This window comes from Copadichromis virginalis, linkage group LG15, assembly GCF_057382275.1.
Source record: "Copadichromis virginalis isolate Kocher_CV1m ecotype Utaka linkage group LG15, C_Virginalis_male_GT1.1, whole genome shotgun sequence".
NCBI classification, from domain to species: Eukaryota; Metazoa; Chordata; class Actinopteri; order Cichliformes; family Cichlidae; genus Copadichromis; species Copadichromis virginalis.
In genome coordinates, this window is record NC_140632.1 from 9,633,742 (window position 1) to 9,650,445 (window position 16,704).

The following is a 16,704-nucleotide window of genomic DNA, read 5'->3' on the forward strand; positions in this document are numbered from 1 at the left end:
TCAAAAGTAAGATCATGTGAATTGTGTATAGCCGTAAAGCAGTGGCAGGTTTCGTTTTGTCTAAACCAAATGAGGGAATATATTTTTCAAGAATGCTCTTTGATCACTGCAGTGGAGCTCAATCAATCCTACGGCACGCTGAACTTGCTCTGGCAGCACATTACCATATAAAAAAAATTTTGTGTTGCTTTTTTTAAATGTAGTGTGTCATTCTTCTGTCATACAGCTTGGCAGCTTTTCATGTAAGCAGAGCCTGGATTCAAGAGACTTTATATAACTTTGACCTCTGACTTTTCTGTGACCCCACATCTCGGCTCGGTAACTGACACAGGTATCACTAAAAACAGTCGATACCAAATCCTGTAAAAAGGTTTCCTCAGCTCTTAAATAAGTGGTGTAAATTTTGAACATGCCCCATAGGTAATATGGCGTTATGTATAGTTAACACCAAGTGTGTGTGTTTGTTTCTGTATAAATGTAATTGTAGCAATTAAATCTTATTGGTATTTAAATAATGTGCTTTTTGTTGCTTCGTGTGCAGAGTTTGAGAAAGGTACGTTTCACTGTGGAGATTTTATAATGCAATCAAAATAAAACCTAGGTGGTTGGAAGTAACATTAAAAAACTAAACAAAAAAACAATTGAAACTGAGAGGATGAAAGTCATAAGGCCAAAAGCAGTCGTACTGGGATCATATATAATGATAGAAAATGATCTTTAGCCTAAATTAAAATAATGCTGATGCTGAAAGGTGAGCAAATCCAAATCTTTTTAATATACTGTAGTTAACTATAAATCCAGGAATGACCGTCTGTCAAAGACATGTCCTTTAACCTGCTGCATCACTAAGTCCTGCATCTAAAACACGCTTGGTTTAGCTCTGTAAGACAGCACTGAATAAAATCAGCAGGCAGGTCATTCGGCATCTGTTTCAGGCATATTTTGCAGGTTAATCAACCTCTGAAAAGCTGCTGGTACTTGAAAACTATAACCGTTAGGGCAGAGGTTAATGGGAATTTCACACTGACAGCAAGCGATTATGAAAACAGATGGATGGTTTCTTTATAACCTGTTGCAGAATGCACTAAGCGACACTCTGGAGCCTTTTAGCCTTCAATCTCTTTTAATGAGGTCTGTATGAGTTGCAGAACAGAGAAGAAAATAGAACTAAAATAAATACTATACGCCCCTAGCCTTACCTAGGGCCACGAGCTGTGGGTAGTGACCGAAAGAACGAGATCGCGGGTACAAGCGGCGGAAATGAGCTTCCTCCAAAGGGTGGCTGGCCTATCCCGAGATAGGGTGAGAAGTTCAGCCATCCGGGAGGGGCTCAGAGTAGAGCCGTAGAGAGTGATGTGCTCCTCCACATCAAAAGGAGCCAGCTGAGGTGGTTCGGGCATCTGACAAGGATGCCACCTGGGCGCCACCTGGGTGAGGTGTTCCAGGCATGTCCCACCGGGAGGAGGCCCCGGGACAGACCCAGGACACGCTGGAGAGATTATATCTGTCGGCTGGCCTGGCCTTGGTGTTCCCCCAGATAAGCCAGAGGAGGTGGCTGGGGAGAGGGAGGTCTGGGCTTCTCTGCTTAGGCTGCTGCCCCCGGATAAAGCGGAAGAAGATGGATGGATGGATGGATGGATGGATGGATGGATGGATAAATACTATTACATATAGTGTTAATATTACATATAAAATTAAAGACCCAGTGGTGTGGGGGTTAGCACTGACACCACACAGCAAGCAAGTCCTGGGTTCGAGGACATGTTCTGTGTGGGTTCTCGCAGACTTCTTCCCACAATTCAAACACATGCCTGTCAGGTTGATTCTAAATTAGCTGTACATGTAAATGGTTGTCTATTTCTCTGTTTGCCCGGCAACAGTCTGTTGACCAGTCCAGCTGTGATGGGGTGAAAGGTGGGATAGGATAAGCAGTCAAGAAAATGGATGAATATTAAAAAAAACTGGTGAGTTAAGGTCTTAGAATAAAACATGTTTTTTAGTACAGAAATGACTAACCAACCTACTTAAAGTCCTAGTTTTACTGGATCTCAGTGCAGCATTTGATACAGTTGACCACAACATATTACTCAAACGACTGGAGAACTGGACAGGTCTTTCAGGAACTGTACTAAACTGGTTCAAAACATACGTAGAAAACAGGAAATACTTTGTATCAATAGGTAACTTCACATCTGAGCAGACAAGTATCACATGTGGAGTTCCCCAAGGTTCCATCTTGGGACCCCTTCTGTTTAACATCTACATGCTCCCACTGGCACAGATTATAAACAACAACAAAATAAACTATCACAGCTATGCAGATGACACACAAATATATATCACAATGTCACCAGGAGACCGAGGCCCTGTACAGGCTCTTGGTAAATGCATTGAGGAAATCAATGACTGGTTGTGCCACAATTTTCTCCAGCTAAACAAAAACAAAACTGAGGTAATAGTCTTTGGCGCCAAAGAAAAACGATTACAGGTCACCAGAGAACTTCAATCTATACATCTAAAAACCACAAACCAGGCGAGAAATTTGGGTGTAGTGATGGATGCAGACCTAAACTTAGAAAAACACATTAAGACAATAACAAAGTCAGCTTACTATCACCTCAAGAATATATCAAGGAAAAGATCTGATGTCTCAACAGGACCTGGAAAAACTAGTCCATGCATTCATCTTTAGTAGGCTTGATTACTGTAACAGCATCTTTACAGGTCTACCTAAAAAATCAGTCAGACAACTACAGCTCATTCAGAACTCTGCTGCTCGAGTCCTCACTAAGACCAAAAAAGTGGACCACATCAGTCCAGCTCTGAGGTCCTTACACTGGCTGCCTGTCCGTCAGAGGATAGACTTTAAAGTTCTGATGCTGGCCTATAAAGCTCTGAATGGTTTAGGACCAAAATACATCAATGACCTCCTGACCCAGTATGAACCATCCAGATCCCTCAGGTCATCTGGATCCGGTCTTTTATCAGTTCCCAGAGTCAGAACCAGACACGGAGAAGCTGCATTCAGCTTTTATGCTCCTTATATCTGGAACAAACTCCCAGAAAGCCTCAGATCAGCTGAAACACTCAGTTTATTTAAATCCAGGTTGAAGACTCACCTGTTCTCAGCTGCATTTGAATAAAGCACCAAATCCACACTTTAAGCTTAAATTTCAAAACTTACATTTAACTACTGATTTTATCTACTGTTCTGATTTTATCTGTTTTGATTTTATATACTGTTGTTTGTTTGTTTGTTTGTTTGTTTGTTTGTTAATTAGTTAGTTAGTTTATTTGCTTGTTTTAATCAATTTTAAATCATGCTTTTTATTTGTTCTTGTTTCTAATGTCTCTGTAAAGCACTTTGAATCACCTTGTTGTTGAATTGTGCTATACAAATAAACTTGCCTTGCCTTGCCTTAAAAAACCCACTGAGGACCTGCTGTAGTGACACATGGCATCACAGTTGCATAAGACTGGATAAAGTTTAATTATACCAAAAGTTAGGAAATTAGTGTGCTACAGAAGCCAAAACACACAACCTGTACAACACAGCTTGAATAAACAAGACCTATTATGTTTGTGCTCATCTTTGTTATACACTGAACGTTATGGTGAATGGGGGTACATAAAACATGACTTTAGAATAAGGTGTGCAAGCAGTCCATGTGAGCCAAGGTCCCAGGCAGTTTTTTCTTCTCCTGGATCTACATGATGTCATGTAAAGCAGATCATCCATACCAATCAGAAGAAAGGCCCAGTAGAAGATAAAAGAGGATTATTTTGAATTATGAATCACGCAAAGTTTCTCTAGTAAACTTAAAGAAAAAAGTATGAACCTGGAATTAGGTATGATGGAAGTTTTACTTTTATAAAGTTTATCTCAGCACTTCTTTATCTTTAAAGCAATCCTCACAGTGATGTGTAAAATACAACAAGCAGAACTTTACACTGTTGTAAAGCCTCTGTCTAAGCTCTCATTAATGGGCTGATTGATCCAGATATTGATTGCATTGGATCTATACTAGCACAATATGATTAATACTATGTTTCTATATTTAAGTTGTGTATGCAACCCAATGAATTCTATTAAATTAATATTTTGGGGAAAATAAACAAATATACTTCAAACTGGTATTTATTTGGTGTTGGATCGATACCAACTGCTCTTCTTTACTCACCCTAAATACCACTCTTTTGAGCCAAACAAAGCAGCTCCACTTGGTGGCCACATACGAAAACACTGTTAAGTGAAGTTAAGTACAAGCTGTACGCGGCTGCAGCTGGCATCGTAGGTGGCAGTCTGTAAAGTGAAGACATCAAAGCCAAAGTTAAACTGTACTGCGGATGTTCGTTAATATCCGGGAAGCTCAGCGAAGTTGTTTAAAGCGTTTAAATGTGAAATAATAAAGATTTGTAGATGTAAACTAACATACGTGGCTATGATGGTCCAGCATGCAACGTAAACAGTGAGTCTTATTGTTGAAAGTGGTGGATTTGAGAAACAGTTTGTACCCAGAGGTGAGCAATGTTTGAAAAGACTTTAATGAGGTTGATTTCAACATTACCCAACTTCACGGTGAAAAACAACTTGAAACTCTGTGGGGGTGGGTTTATTTTCTTGATATGTTCACTAGTTTGTAACCGCCCTTTAACGCATCACTCCTCAAGCCCTTCCTCTTTGAACTCTTCGGAGTTTCCAAGTTTTCAACTCTCGAAATTTAATCTGTGTAATTTCCAGGATATCTCAACGACCTCATACGTGACGGGAACATCGTCCAGCAAGCGCAGAGCACTTTCACTGACAATATGTGGCTGCCGTGCGGTTGCACTTCCAAGTACGTCGCTTCTTCTTTCGCTCGTCGGACTCTTGCTTCTTATCTCCATGTTTCGGGTCGAAGTCGGTGCAACGTCGCGGCGTTCATGCCGGAGGCTGCGGGCTTAGAGGGGGTGTCGGGCCGCGCGGCGCTGCGGGAGTTGTCCGTCTCCAACAGTGAGAGCTTCTGGGCCGCTGTGGCGCGCCACAGGCTCTGCTGGAGCACTCCTTTCCACACCGTGCAGGACTGTGACCTAAGCCGAGGCAAGATCAAGTGGTTCGAGGGAGGAAAGCTGAATGTGTCCGGTGAGATTGCGTCCACTTTTAAGTAGAATACAATAAGCATGTGTGCCATCGCACAAAGTTTTCTGTGCTCCCTTTATGTTGAGAAGCAAAGCCAGGTACTACTGTATGTCATATATCTGCACATACAGTATCCTCATGGCACTGTGCTGATTAGTACACAAGGAGACATCTGTCATCTCTCTGCGTGCTTCCTTCCGGACTCTTGCAGTGAACTGCTTGGACCGCCATGTGCACACCTGTCCTGAGAGGGTGGCTCTGATCTGGGAGAGAGATGAAAGGGGGTCAGAGATGAAGTACACGTACGGGTAAGTAGTTTGGAGTTGGTGTTGCACTGATGGTTCTGGTTCCTGAAGTTCATGAGCATGTGTTTGCAGAGAGTTGCTGGAGATGACCTGTCGACTGGGCAACCTGTTAAGGCGGCATGGTGTGAAGAGGGGGGACTGCGTCACCATCTACATGCCTACCTGCCCGCTGGCCGTGGCGTCCATGTTGGCCTGTGCCCGCATTGGTGCGGCCCACAACGTGGTGTTTGCGGGCTTCAGCGCAGATGCCCTGGCAGAGCGAATCAGGGATGGTGAGATGTTATTATTGAGCTCCTAAAGCTGCCTTAGAGCTGCACTTGTCAACATTTTAATATCACAGCGGAGCAAATGACATCATGTGCTGTGCCAGTGGGCACTACTCATCGACCCAATCTGTAGTTCCCCTCAGCAAGGTCCCCAATATTTTATATTTAATCATTTTTGTGATTTAGTTTTGGTTCTTCATCCATGATTTTGCAACTGTCTTATTAAACGGCTCTAAAAACTAGGAATCAATATGTAACTTATGTCTTTAAGGGGCAGGGCGGGATGTTTGCATTTATAACATTACATCAAATAAGTCACAAAGTTAAAGACACTGAGTGAAGTGATCAATACTGATCATACTGCATACCGAGTGCAGTGGTTAGCTGTGAGACTTTGGGTCCTAGCATCCATACTGTTACCCATGCTGCCCACTGTAGTCCATAGACTCCCCACATAACAGCCGCCTACCAACTGAGCATTCAAAATGCAGCTCACCACTCTACAAAAACTCCCTTTGTCTCAAGGAGCATGGCAAACAGTCCATGGCATTGAAACAGCTCCCCCAGTTCCAAGAAATCTGACTGAGGAATCATTCGAAGAAACCTAGTTCTTAAATCAAGAGGCCCCACAGTGAAGGGAAACAGGTTGCAAAGTGCAATCATAGTTTAAGGCAGCCATAAGGAACTTATTAATTAACTACCAATGTCTCAGTGTAAAACAACCCAGAACACCTGCAAAGGGGCCATGCCTATACCCCAAACATCAGAGCTTTTTGGATACTCCAAAACATCAGACAGGCGATTTTAAACTGTTTGTTTCTTTGTGTTATTTATTCTTTTTTTTTTTCCAACTTCTTGCAGCTCAGTCCAGCACAGTCATCACGGTGAACCAGGGGGTCAGGGGTGGTAAGGTCACAGAGCTGAAAAAAACCGTGGACACAGCAGTGCAGAGCTGTCCGACAGTAAAGCAGGTTTTTGTTGCAATGAGAACAGACAATCCGGTCACCATGACGGCCAGGGACATTGCCATGGAGGAGGTGAGGGAGCAGAAAGCCAATCAAATCCTTAAAATCCAAATACAAGCTGTAGAGGGCGAATTTGGTATTTTTGAACAAATAACCAAAAGAAGAAAAATCACAGTTACTCATGTGAGTTTCTTTTAAATCTGATCAGTAAACAAAAACAATCAATACTAGCATGCGCATTTTGCATCTTATATTATATTGTTTGCAGTGAGCAAACAAAACATTAGAAATGAGAAATTAAGAAATCTCACACTCATGTTTCATGACGAACAAGGACCTAAAGTGACTCTGGCTGAACAGCTGGAATATGTGTGTCTATGTTAGCTCTTGAAACCAGTTTTCTTAGCTAGCCTCTGCTAAACTAATCAGGAGATTGACTAGTGACTGTCAGGTATAACAACTGTGCACAGGCTCTACTGACCTCCTGGCACAGTGACAGATACAAAATCTAAACACGGGTTGTTGTGTCTTCTTGTGCTCTGGCCTTAAAAATATAAATGGTGTTGTAACTGTGTTTATTCACTGCATCGTACAGGAGATGCTAAAGGAAGATGTTGTGTGTGAGCCAGCTGTCATGAACAGCGAGGACGTCCTGTTCCTCCTTTACACATCTGGCAGCACAGGGAAGCCCAAAGGTCTTGTCCACACGCAGGCTGGATACCTTCTGTATGCTGCGCTCACACACAGGGTAAACAATCACTGTTTTCATTATCGGCAAACACAGTGTTTAGCTCCCATTTCCCAACAAAGGCCATAAATGGCAAAAATGTGATGTCTAATTCCGTGTGACTATGTGTGAGAGGAAATCTCAGCCTGGTTTGCAGCACATTAAATGAGGAGGTTCTCTGAAATGTTTTTTGCATGATGGGACAGTTCAAGATTTTTGCTGTGTTCAGAAGGGTCAAATATTAGTATAATATTGAGCCACGTGGTAGTGAATATTCAAAGTATTTTTATGTTTTTGTCTCGTCTAATCCTCTAATTATTCCCTGTCATCACCAGTATGTCTTCAGCTACCACGATGGTGATGTATTTGGCTGTGTGGCGGATATTGGCTGGATAACGGGACACAGTTATGTGGTCTATGGGCCGCTGGCCAACGGGGCAACCACTGTGCTGTTTGAGAGCACTCCTATTTACCCAGACCCAGGTATGAACATGATTACAACAAAATGGAAATTATGATTTGAGGTGTCCAAATACACTATCACAAAATAAAAAGTAAAATGTTTCTTTGATGGAAAGACAATATTGTAAATTTTTGTGTTTAATGATAGTTTAAAACCTGACGAAATGAACTTATGTGAAGAAACAAGTGCTCCTATTTCATGCTATGTATTGTTTTAAAGCGAGATCAGCTGAAGTTGAACTAGAGCTGGGGTGTACCTTTGTGTAATTCCAGATTGCACCACAAGATGGTGCAGCAAACTGCCGTGTGAGGGATTTATGATACCGTGTTTGCGTTTCTTTGCATAACTTTATGACTGTGCAGAGTGAAGGATTATTGATATGCAGTCATATGAAAAACCAGCAGTGTGTAGCTTCCCATGGTTGACACCGTATGCAGGTTGAATGCTGATTGACTGAAAAGTAAGCCAGAACAGGAAGTGATAGCCGAGTGTCTCACATGGTGGGAGAAGTAGCATGAAAAGTGATTGGTTTAACACTCGGCTCTTTGTTGGTTATGGCTTGCTGAAGGACTGATAAAAACACAAACAAGAGTAGTGTGCAGACTGTTTGTGACACTGCCCCCTGGTGACAGTAAACAGCTACAACATGTAGATGACAATCTGCAAAGTTTTCCATTGTTTGAGCCGTTATTGGCACAGAAAAAGGCAAAGCTTCTTCAAGTGATAGGTTTTTAAAAATAAATATAAAAAACAGTTGAAGGGTTCGGTTGTTAGGCTACTGCTTTATCCTAAACCCAAAAGTTAAAAAAATAAATCAACATTTTGTCTTGTTCACAGGAAGATACTGGGACATGGTTGAGAGACTCAAGATCAACCAGTTTTATGGGGCCCCCACAGCAATCCGCCTGCTGCTCAAGTATGGAGATCAGTGGGTGAACAAGTACGACCGCTCCACCCTCAAAACCCTCGGGTCTGGTATGTGAAACAGGACGCTTAGAAAGAATAAGTATTTTTTCACCTGGTTCTTATTTGTGTAGCAATAGACATGAAGCCATGAGGCGGTTATAGACAGAGAGTTGCTGTGTAAAAAGTTTTAAGCCATCTCTAATTTCTTTGTGTTGAAAGAGACTTTCCAGCATTTTTTTTCTTGAGCAATAGTTCAAGATTTCTGAAGGTCTTTTAAAGTTTTTCTTTGGATACTGGCTGCTTTTTCACTTATTTTCTGTCCGGGCCTTGTACCTGACAATTTTTCGAGGAAATTTTCTTTTTTGGTTGTTTATTCAAATCTAAAATGCCAACTATAACACACTTTGACAGGCATAAAATACTGTTTTTGCGCCAACAAGATTACTCATAAAGAGCTATTAGCCAATAACTTGCCAAATCTTAGTATGTCCTCCTTAAGTAAGTCAAGACGAGGGGAAACACGGAGAAAAGGCTAAAGTTTGCCGAATGACTCAAGAGCTGGACTGAACCGCTCTGCTCCCAAAGAAAGTCTGTCTCTGTGGAAGCAAATTGTAAAGAAATGACAGGTGGCTGAATACTTTTGCACAGTACCGTATGATTTAAGCTATTCTTGTCTGTCTGCAGTGGGCGAGCCGATCAACACCGAAGCATGGGAGTGGTACCACAGAGTGGTCGGGGACGGACGCTGTCCTGTGGTGGACACCTGGTGGCAGACCGGTAACCGAACACACAGAAGTGACAGGTTTATTCACCGCATTTTACAACACTACACTACATTTTACAGTAGCACAAACTCAGCTGGATACTTCAGAAATTTAAATATTAGATTATTGGAAAGAGTAAAGTTACAAAATTCTGTATTTTATTTTATTTTTTAATGCAGCTGTCTGCATAAAACAACCAAAGAGACTAAGGCTGGTTAAAATACCAGTGAGTCAGCTGGACCCTGGTGTCCCAAGTTATTTGCAGTTAATAACTGGTAATTATTAACAATCAGTGGATTGAAGTTATTGTTTCTTGCGTAGCGATGTGATTACAGCACGTTTGAGAGAAACGGCGAGAATCCCAGCCTGTAAAGAGACGTTGATCATACTTCTCAAATGATGTATAGAACAATAAGATACAGATGTGTAGTCTATAGTCTGTCCTACTCTCCTTATATTGCCCTGTATTCTCTAGCTGATCTGTAATAATTCCTTTTTTGTGCTCACATTGAATTTTCATGCTTCACGGTGAGTCTTAGAACATTCCTCATTCCTAATCCTTCCACAATGGGAACTTACTGTAAGGTCATGAACTCCTCCTCAAACACAGCCACGTCTGCAGACACTAAAACAGTCCATCTTAAAGGGGAGAGAAGCTGCCTGAGTCCCTGTAGCAATAACAGTGTTACGTAATGTGTGTGTGAGACAGAGAGAGGGAGAGAGACATTTCTCTTCTCTTAGGAGTTAAAAATCAAACCACGTGTTTTCTTCTCAGACTTAAAGATTATTTCAGGAGCGGTTCAGGAAACCAAAGGAATGAGATATATATATATTTTTTTTTTTAAAGAAAAAAAAGAAGAAAATTCAGTGGCTTTAACACTCAAGTCATCCACCACCAAAGCGGGGATAAGGACATTTAGATCTGAAGAGGATGCACTTCTCCTGTGGACTAGTCTGTGGTGCCAAACCAAAATCATGTGATTCCAGCACTGAGTATCCAAACGTAAAAACAGGTTGGACTTTCACAAAATGTTAGGATAAACGTGACGAGTCTCCGTTTCACCAATTTATTCTGCTCACGTCAACAAACACGCTAACTTGTCTGCCTTGTGGCCTTACTTGGAATGCTGAGATAAACCTTTCCCACACAGAGGTCTCACCAGCCCGCCTACGCTCGGTTCTGTAATTCTGGCAGATATCAGAACAAAAGTGCTGCTTTTGTACTGGCTTTTGTACATCCTCCTTGTTTGTGTACACACAGTTAAAACACACTTGCAGTGCTGTGGAAAAAGTATTTGCCCCCTTCCTGATTTTTTTTTTTTTTTACCTATTTGACACAATTAAGTGCTTCAAATAATTAGACAAATTGTAATATTATACAAATAAAACCATCATAAATACAAAATGCAGTTTTATAAATGATGATTTAATTTATTAAAGGAATAAAACTATCTGACCCTGTATTGAAAAGCAATTGCACCCGGCTTGTTAAATCATGAATTAACTGTGATTAACCTCATTTTTTTGTATTTACCCTCAAGGTAACTTTGTATAATATTAAATTGTTTGATCTAAAAGATGTAAGTGTGACAAATATACAAAAAACAGACAAACAAACGGGAAGCTAGGATGTAGCCAGAACCAGTTTATCAGGCAGGCACTGCTGCTTCATCATATTTATTATATTTTATTATTTATTAAAGCTCCAAACCAAAATGTTCTCATAAGTTTTCTTTTCTACTCTTTTACACAATTGCTTTTTTATCTTTATTTTCTTTTACATAGGGTTATCAGAAGGTAGCAGAAACGTCTACCCCCTTCCTTTTTATTGGTCAGTTGTGGCAGTTAGCTTGTTTCGACAGCAGGATGCACATGTTGTGACTGCAGAATTTATGCAGAAGTTTCCACTGGAAAGAAGAACTTGCAAAATAAACGTGTCCTTCAGCGTTTGATGACTGAAAGATTCCAAAATGCTGCACAAGTGTAGCATTGGATGGGACATAATAACATCATGTTAGAAATCAGCTGATTTTGCTAATAATGTCAGTTATCTCTTCATTAGATTGCGTAATGACCTAATGGTGCAGAGCAGGGTTAATTACCATACAAATGGCAAAAGTCCATAATTAATTGACGATAATTAAACATTAGAGCATCATGAGCTTGAGAATTACAGACACAGATATGACCTAAATACCCTACTTCTGTAAAAAGGATTATGTTGTTATGTTATTTTCATGGTCCAGTGTTTTCAATTAGGGCTAAGTGGCATTATTCATAAATGCCATTTGGTTGATCTGGAAGCAAGTAGCCTGTTTAGAGAGGAAAATGGATTTTGAGCCGTTGCTGGCGTACAGCCTCCATGTAGGATGATCCAGGACTGGAGAGGTGAGAGGACAGAGGATGATGGGAGCTTGAAAAGTAGCTTCAATCAGCGCAAATGAAGGGGAAAAATAGCTTAGTGTATTTAAACTTTCAGACACATGATGCCATCTAATCACTGGAAAAAGAGATAACCTAGTTGTGTCCAAAGTCAGCAAAATTCAAACTGGAAGCCGGGCTTCCTGTCTCCGGTTTTTATACTTAACTGCCTGTGTGCTCGACCTGGACTGTTTTTGTTAATCACATTGTTTCTTGGGACTGTGAAGCAACGACTCTCACAGTTACAGCTGATGTATTGTCGAATCATCTGTTGTGTCCTATTTTGTAGAAAGTCCCCTCTGTTGCTACCAACACCACCAGGAGGATTACCAGAGGTCCCTGATGTCCACGCAGACCTAATAGCATTTAATTTACTTAGTATGGCTGTAATTCCACAATCTACATCTGTAGCTATGAGAAGGGCTTACAGTAGATTCACAAACTGCGATTTATTGAACTATGACAACATGTATGGGAATGCAGTATATTAGGCAAAAACAGAGTTCGTACAAGTGATATGACCGCCTTTATTCTTCAGTTCTTCAGTTCACAGCCTGAACTCTCTTCGTCAAACTTTCTTCTTGGATGACATTCAAAGCTTTTCTTTAGACGTCGGCTGCCTTTTTTTCTGCTGTCTGTTAAGATGATCCCACACGCCTTCAATAATGTTGAGGTTTCCCTTCCCCAAGAAGGACCTCTTGACATTCAACCTTCCACTTAGCACCTGGATTTTAAAAAATGGTCTATGTCAGGTCTTCCTTTTGAATTTCCTCAATTTTTTTAAAGAACATAATTCACGTTATGGCAATAAATATCAGGTTTTCAGCTAATAACTCTTTGGGAGTTTAAAAATACTGTTTTGTGTGTGTCAAAGTGTGTTAACTTTGGTATGCTGCTACTAAAAAGTGCCTAAATTGGTTCTTTGTCTGTTGTGTGTAGACACAACACTGGTTCATCCCTTGAGTTAGGTACCTTTTATGCTTGAATGATTCATAGATCAGTGTTAAGTGCTTAATAAACAAAACAAAATCCTCTGAGCAACATTAAATTGGCAAAAACTGTTTAAATCAATGTGGCTAAGCAGAGAAATACAATGTATACTGAACACATCGCTGGGCCAAGTGCGGATCTTTGGGGAACATCTCTACCAAGTTTCAAATAAAATTTATAATAAAACTAATAATAATTGCCATAGCTAACAGTGGGATGTAATTTATTCCTTTGTACTATTAAATTTACTAAATGTGTCTGTCTGGAAAGCTTATTAAAGATTTTTATATACACTAACCAGTTGGCATGGGGCTGAGTGTGAGGGACAGGGCAGAGTAATCTGAAGGAAAAATGTTGAAATATATTCACACTTTACTCGCTCTGCTCTGTTCTCAGAGACGGGTGGCATCTGCATCGCACCAAGGCCATCAGACCCAGACGCAGAGATTGTCCCAGGAATGGCTATGCGACCCTTTTTTGGCATTAACCCGGTGCTTATGGACACTGAGGTGTGTGTGTGTGTGCTGTTCCTGCAAATGTTGGATGGCTGGGAACGACCTGGGAGATGGGGTCAGATTAGGATTATAAAATAGCCACCAGCTGTGTCACTTTTGATACTCCTCCCACTCCCACGATCAGGCCAAGTGTGTGCATGCCAAACTCCCTATTAAAAATCTGTCGCTCTGTTTTGTGCTGATTGAGGTTGCTTTAGCATTTGCAAAGCACAGATTGTGCTGACAGTTGGAGTGATGTCCCTGAGCCAGTCTTTTTTTCCTGCTTCTCATAACCAAAACATAGCAAAAAAAAAAATCACCCAATGAGCTAAATGAGGTTTAATGTAGCGTTTCTGTGTGTCCTAGGAATGTTTTAGAAGTTTTGTAACACTGTTTTTTTCTGGTTAACATTTAGCATTGTTTTTGGATTTCTTCAGGGCGAAGTGCTGACTTCCAACAACACATCCGGAGCCCTGTGTATGGCTCAACCTTGGCCTGGTATGGCCAGAACCATTCATAACAACCACCAGAGATTTATTGACACGTACTTCCAGCCTTATCCTGGTACAGTTTTACGAGTTCAGGAACAGACCGCCTCTGTTTTCTTAATGTCTGTTTTCACAGAAAGAGAAATGTACAGTCTCTAAATCCTTCTGTACTGGTGCACATAATATAGGTTACTTCTTTACTGGTGACGGTGCCTATCGGTCTGAGGAGGGGTACTACCAGATCACCGGCCGCCTTGATGATGTCATTAACGTGAGCGGTCACAGGATAGGGACAGCAGAGATAGAGGACGTAGTGGTAAGGCCAATAACTGATTAACTTGAATGTCTTGCATTTCAAAAGCTCAAAGATACCTGATTAAACAAGGTTCACAGCTCTGAGCTTAAAAAGCAAAAACCACGTCATCTTTAAAGTTGAGTCCTTATTAAGCTCACAATGCATCTTTCTCTGGGAGCCCCAGAGCAATCTTCAATTTCTCTGTAAAACTGACCTGACTTTTATGTTGAGGAGCATCACTGCTAATGGGAGCATGGTCCGGCTACAGCCCACAGCCTAAATAGTAATGCGCTGTAGAGCTCACTTATCAGCTCATCACTTCGCTGATATTACAGATCAATATTAACTATTTGCCCATCTATAAATATTGGCATTTATAACGGTCAGAAAAAGAAAACAAAAGAAGACGCCCTTCAAACATGTTGTTGACATTGCACACTGTGTCCACCAGAGGGCAATCTTCAACTTCTCAGTTGGAAAGCCCCAAAATGCAATAAACAGCCGATTCGAGTGGAGGTGGGCGGAGCCAAAATGAGTAAATAAATTACTACATATTACAAATGTTATAAATCTGTTCAAGTTTACTGTATCTGAAAGAAAAAACATATTGGCTGATGTATCAGATGCACTATATGGTTGTTGTTTAATTTTTTTGTTTTAAAGCAATAGTTTAATGTCTTTCTAGAAGAACCACAAAGTATGAAGATGCTGAATTTATCCTGTTTGTGACTTCTGTAAACAGAATCAGTGTCCTGCAGTGGCTGAATCTGCTGTCGTAGGGTATACACACAGCATCAAAGGACAAGGTAAGAAACTCAGCACAGTTCCTTTCAGTGTAAATCAGTCAGCAATGTGTTTTGCTAAATGTAGCAGATAAATGTGTGATTTTTGCATCGTCAGGTGTCTACGCCTTTGTGGTGCTTAAAAAAGGCATCGATGTACAAGAGGCAGACTTGTCGAGGCAGCTAAACGGCATGGTATCTGAAAAGATCGCCAAGTACGCTTCTCCGGATTTCATCCAGGTAATTTTGTAGTGCTGACTTGAAAATGCTGGCAGTCATGATCTGACTTTATTTAATAACTTCTCATTGTGTTGGTGTTCGTCACAGTTTGCCAAGCGTCTGCCAAAAACCCGCTCGGGTAAGATAATGCGACGGGTGCTGCGTAAAGTTGTGGAGAGCGACTTGGAGGGTTTGGGCGACCTGAGTACTCTGGATGATCCTGCAGCAGTTCAGGAGATCATTCAAGGTCACGAGAAACTCTTGAGTAAAAATCGATCATAAGGTGTTTTCTGAAGGAGAGAAGAGTGCACAAGGCAAGCTTGCATGTTGCACTCCATTTTCATGAACCAGACCTGTGCCTTTGTATGAACACATATTTTTAATAGCCAGATCATTCCGATAGGCTCTTTTAAAATCTGTCTACACTCTCCAGATAAACCAGACCCACAAAACCTTTAAAAAGTTCCCACCTAACCTCCCAGAACTTTTTACAAAATAATGTTATTTCATGAAGCCAGATGAAATTTCAATTTTTGGACTATTTTACAAGTTCTATCCCCTTTAAGAAAGGGAAACATGGAATTTTCAGGGTTGGAAAAACAAATGTCAATGTCAAATTTGACAATCTAACCCTCTGAATCCTATCCTGGCCACGAACAAGCTGAAAGGGTGGTGATTTTGAACAGATTCAGAGGGCTAAAAACTGCAAACGAATTAATTTTACACAAAAATTCAAACTCTAAATCCAAAATCTTGTTTTTGTTCAGCACAATTTTCTAACCTTGAGCTTCAATGTCACAAGAGGTGGTATAGAGTCAGAGAAAAAAATTGCACCAAATTATTGTCTATGACACAATAACGGGAAAAAAGCATTGCTTGGTGATAATTCGCTACAGAGAAACTCAAAATGTGCACTTTAGGTAAACTTTAAAGGGTCGTATCACCATATGGGATTAGAGTCTGGCTGAAAGAATTTACTACATATGAGAGGTCTCTTTTTAGCCTACATTTTGATAGGATGATTTTTCTATCAGTGATTCTTAGGGTCAAAACTAATTTTCTATTGTTTCAAATTTCATATATCAGGTAGGAGATGGCATTTTTGAGCCATCACATGCCGGAAGAAATAATGTGAATTAAAAAGCACAAAATGTTGATGTACTTCAAGCTGGGATCATAGTATGAAGGCATAATTTTGTTTGCCTTCATCAAATATACCAATTTTCATGTGAGCAGACATACCGACATTTCTTAGAAGGAATTAAAAAGAATATTGTGTGAAAGTCTGTTTATTACACAGTAATAACCGTTTTCCCATTGGAAATGTTGTACACTAAGCTACTGTAAAGTCACATAAATGCATTAAAGATTTACAGAGTTGTTTTTGTTTTTATCTTAAAATGTGAACTTTATGTGGGACCAGAACTTTTTGAGTGGTGTGACACACGAGCCTTCTTCAAACTATTAAAGTACCTCTGTTAACAGAACAAAGTGTGCTGT

At 40.6% G+C, this 16,704-nt stretch overlaps 1 protein-coding gene across 1 annotated transcript; it reads left to right on the plus strand.

The window, feature by feature from the left end:
* The first annotated feature begins 4,655 nt into the window (after positions 1–4,655).
* On the plus strand, positions 4,656–16,334 carry LOC146691810 (acetyl-coenzyme A synthetase 2-like, mitochondrial). Its single transcript, XM_085431773.1, has 14 exons — positions 4,656–5,122; positions 5,331–5,427; positions 5,497–5,696; positions 6,552–6,727; positions 7,251–7,403; positions 7,718–7,865; positions 8,683–8,820; positions 9,436–9,528; positions 13,323–13,435; positions 13,858–13,984; positions 14,097–14,224; positions 14,946–15,009; positions 15,104–15,225; positions 15,313–16,334. The coding sequence occupies exons 1-14, from the start codon at positions 4,810–4,812 to the stop codon at positions 15,484–15,486; spliced, it is 2,046 nt and encodes a 681-aa protein (XP_085287899.1). The 5' UTR covers positions 4,656–4,809; the 3' UTR covers positions 15,487–16,334.
* The last annotated feature ends 370 nt before the right edge of the window (positions 16,335–16,704 follow it).

Excerpts from the sequence above, each read along its gene's own strand:
- LOC146691810 (XM_085431773.1), top strand. The coding sequence starts at position 4,810 with ATGTGGCTGCCGTGCGGTTGCACTTCCAAGTACGTCGCTTCTTCTTTC. Across the intron at positions 5,697-6,551 it reads GGCAGAGCGAATCAGGGATG|CTCAGTCCAGCACAGTCATC; the intron begins GTGAGATGTTAT and ends AACTTCTTGCAG. Across the intron at positions 9,529-13,322 it reads GGACACCTGGTGGCAGACCG|AGACGGGTGGCATCTGCATC; the intron begins GTAACCGAACAC and ends CTCTGTTCTCAG.